We start from the raw sequence: 3,851 nt of genomic DNA, 5'->3' as shown, positions 1-3,851 counted from the left end.
AGGCGCCTGGATGGATGGCCGGCGTGGAGAGCTCCCCGGGGGCTGTTATGCCTTGCTATGATCCAGTGCCTGGGCAGAGCTGGGGCAGTCCCAGCAGCGTCCTGCCAGGCTCCCCCAAAGCTGGAGCTGGAGGGGGGGCGCCTGCGGCTTGGGCCCAGGCGGTGACACCCCCCATGCCCGCCCGCGGCAGGTCACCAATGACGAGATGTGCGAGATCTGCGAGGTGTGGACAGCCGAGAGCCTGTTCCCCTGCCGGGTGTGCACGCGCGTCTACCACGACGGCTGCCTGCGCCGCATGGGCTACCTGCCCCAAGGCAGCGCCGCCGAGCTCACCGAGACGGCTCACACCGAGACCGGCTGGAGCTGCTACTACTGCGTGAGTGCTGCACCCCATGGGGCACCCCCACCCCACCCTGGGGGATCCCCCCGGGCTGTGCCAGGCCGAGGGCAGCAGGAGCCCTAGTGTAGACAGTGCTCTGTGGCTTTCACCGCCATACCCTCCCTCCTGCTGGCTCCGCTGCGGGGGTGCTATGGGGATGGAGACGGACACCCCAGCCCCCAAGGGATCCCTGGTCTCTCACCACTTTCCAGCTCCAAACCCCTGGCCATGACAGTGGTGGAGAGGCAGCCCCCAGCCCTGCGCCCCGAGTCCCTGGCCCACGGCTGGTGCCTGGGGGCAAAGAGCCGTGGGGGTGGGGGGGTAGGGGCGGCTGCTGCCCCACACTTCTTCACCCCCGTGCCCCCTCTCTGCCTGATTCAGGACAACCTCAACCTGCTGCTGACCGAGGAGGAGATGTACAGCCTCATGGAGACCTTCCGGCAGTGCCACATCATCCCGGGTGAGTGCCGCCCCCGTGTCCCCGTCCCCCCCAGCTCCAAAGCTGGGCACCTGCCTGCCCTGCCTGGCATGGCCCTGGTGGGTGCATGGAGCTGCAACCCCCACTCAGATCCTAGATAAAAGGTCTCCTAGTGCTGACAGCCACGGGGAGCGTCTCCTCTCCCTCCAGGGCTCTGGAGCACGGCAGCCAGGCCCTGCATGCATGCCCATGCTGCATGCACGTGTCACGCGTCTGCAATATGTAGAGGGGAGAGAAGCAGGTGGGAGGGTGTCTCCAAGGAAGCCTCCGGGGCTCAGCTTTTCCAGCCCCCCATCAGCCTGCACAAAAGGGGGGTCCCCAAAGCTCCTCTCTGCAGCGGAGGTGCCCAAGGGCATGGATGGTCTTGTGGGGAGCAGGGCACTGGTCCCAGCTAAGGGTGCTGGGGGAGGCAGGGTGCTGACGGAGCCTGGCGGCTGTTGCAGACACCTGCCTGACGCTGGACGACTTCCTGGCCTACAAGCACCTGGTGCACAAGCGCCAGTTCGAGCGGCCCATGGGGGAAGCCCAGGAGGAGCGTGCCACCCTGCAGTTCGGCGCCCTGGACCCCGACAAGCGGGGCCACGTCGAGTGGGCCGACTTCCTGTCCCACGAGTCCATCCAGCTGCTCCAGAAGCTCCGGCCACAGGTACAGGGCAGGGGCACAGGGCTGGGGGTGCCTTGGGGAGTCCTGGGGCTATGGAGGGAGCCCCAAGGGGCTCAGCTGGGGACCCGGCTCCTCTGCTGATAGGCACAGATGCCAGCAAGCTGGGTCTGCCCCAGGGTTGGTGGGTCCCTGGCATGAGATAACAGCCTACTATTGCCACCCACCAGCCCAGGCCTCTCCTCCTCATGGCTCCGGTGCTGGGGCCCTGTGTATGGACATGTCTGGGTTTGCACGCTGCCTTGCTCTGTGTGTGCGCACGTGTGCGCGTGTTGCCTTATTCTGTTTGTTGGTGTCTGGGCTTGCATGTTGCCCTGTGTGTGAATGGCTGCCTTCCTCCATGTGTGCATACGTGTGCACATCTGGGTGTGCATGCTGCCCTTTGTGTCCATGTGTCTACATCTGGGTTTGCACATTACCCGGCTCTGAGTGTGTGTGTGTGTCTTTTTGCATGTTGCCTTGCTCTGTGTGTAGGATTCTGGGTTTGCGTGTTGCTTTGTGCATGCATGCGTGTACATCTGGGTTTGCACGTTTCCTTGCTTTGTGTGTGTGCACATCTCTGCGTGTGTGTACATGTGTGTATGCATCTGGGTGTGTACGTGTGTGTGTGTATGTCTGGGTTTGCATGTTACATGGCTCTCTGTGTGCACATCTCTGCACGCTGCCTTGCTGTGCGTGTGTGTGTGTGTGTATGTATGTGTGTGCGTGTCTAAGTTTTCATGATGCCTTGCTCTGTGCACTCATGTGTGTGCGTGTCTGCATGCTCATGTTGCCTTGCCCTGTGCATGTGTGAGTGTGTGCGTCTGGGTTTGCATGCTGCCTTGCTCTCTGCGTGCATGTCTCAGTGAGCCCATCTACCTGCACCGGCTACCCATGCGTGGGTGCGGAGGTGTGGGGACACGTGTGCCTTTCCAGGCCTGAGTGGCATTTTCACATGTGCACAGTGTGGCTGTGAGCATGCTTGAATGCAACTGCCTGTGAGCAAGGGAGATAAAGACACTCACGCAGTGCCTCTGACACACGCACCTGGGATCTGCCGGACCCTCCCGGAGGCACCATGGGCCTGGGGGTGTGAAATAATACCCCTCAGGCCCCGTCCCTGTGGCATGGCATGGTACGGGGCCCCAGGAGCCCCCGCCAGCGCCCGCCCTGCCCTCTGCACCTTGCAGAACTCGTTGCTGCACCTGCTGACAGCCAAGGAGCGGGAGCGGGCACGCACCGCCTTCCTGGCCCTGCCCCGGGACCCCGACGGGAGGGTCAGCCAGGCCGAGTGTCGCCGCGCCCAGCTCGCCTGGTTCCGCAAGCATCCCCCCGACGCCCCGTCCTGCAACGTCAGGTCAGTGCCAGAGCGCCGTGACCCCCCCTGCCCCATCCTGCCCCCCCTGCATGTCCACCTGTGCCATCCTCCCTGGTGCGGCTGGGTAGGAGCCAGCTCAGTGCCGTGCGTGGGCATTGACTGCCGTGCTACCATCCCAGCCTGGCACCAGGTGCATGTCCTATAGCTGCAACGTACCCTGTTCTCTGCAGCATCAGCCACGTGGGGCCCATGTCGGAGAGCAGCCCCAGCAGCGCAAGCAGCAAGAGCCAGGACAAGGCCCCAGAGCAGGAGGAGCCCAGGTGAGCGCAGCCAGGGTCGGAGGCAGGGGAAGGGGGAAGCAGGTGTTCCCTCTGGAAGATGGGCCTGGCCCCTTGCAGTCGTGACACTGCCAACCTCACAGCCCTGCCGTGTGCAGCAATTTGCAGTCACCAGCCTAACCCTGGGGAAACTGAGGCACGGCACCTAACCCTGGGGAAACTGAGGCATGGCGCCATTCCCTGCAGCCGGTGGAGCACCTGAGGACTGTGCAGGGCCCGATGGCTGGTGCCGTAGCCGCCCGGCCCATGCAGCCGTGGCTGGTGCCCATCAAGGCAACTCGCCCAGTGGGATGTGGCCGCATCCAGCTGTGCTCTGGGGCTGCCTGTCCGGACACCTGGGTTCCAACCCCTGCCCCGACACTCACCCACTCTGATGACCTCGACCACATCCCTTTGCCCACCCATGCCTCGGTATCCCCATCGTGCTGATGATGGTGGAGGGCAGGGGCCAGAGACACTGCTGCATGCATGCTCCCTGCATGACCCGCTCCGCCGGCCACGATCCTGGGGACAGAGCCGTGGGCTCCAGGCTGAGCCGTCGGGGCGGGGGCCGTGTGGACTGGGAGCCTGACCTCCCGCGCTCTCCCCAGCAGGCTCGTGGACTGGCCGTCCTTCTTGAGCGAGAACGTGGCGTACATCCTGGCCGCCCGCCCCAACAGCCCTGCCGTCCACCTGAAGCCGCAGGGGTAGAGGCTGGG

At 64.5% G+C, this 3,851-nt stretch overlaps 1 protein-coding gene across 1 annotated transcript in view; it reads left to right on the top strand.

Moving 5' to 3' along the window:
- The window catches only part of PHF24 (PHD finger protein 24), a 5,917-nt gene extending 2,074 nt beyond the window's left edge, over positions 1 to 3,843 (top strand). Inside the window, exons 2-7 of the mRNA XM_006026564.1 lie at positions 159 to 376; positions 761 to 839; positions 1,301 to 1,503; positions 2,688 to 2,854; positions 3,046 to 3,135; positions 3,747 to 3,843. Coding sequence (XP_006026626.1) covers positions 159 to 376; positions 761 to 839; positions 1,301 to 1,503; positions 2,688 to 2,854; positions 3,046 to 3,135; positions 3,747 to 3,843 — 854 coding nt within the window. The remainder of the gene's footprint in view (positions 1 to 158; positions 377 to 760; positions 840 to 1,300; positions 1,504 to 2,687; positions 2,855 to 3,045; positions 3,136 to 3,746) is intronic.
- Positions 3,844 to 3,851: the final 8 nt, after the last annotated feature.

Source organism: Alligator sinensis, unplaced genomic scaffold (assembly GCF_000455745.1).
Source record: "Alligator sinensis unplaced genomic scaffold, ASM45574v1 scaffold783_1, whole genome shotgun sequence".
Classification (NCBI taxonomy): domain Eukaryota; kingdom Metazoa; phylum Chordata; order Crocodylia; family Alligatoridae; genus Alligator; species Alligator sinensis.
Note: the sequence above shows the minus strand (reverse complement) of the source record. Positions and strands in the feature narration are given on the sequence as shown.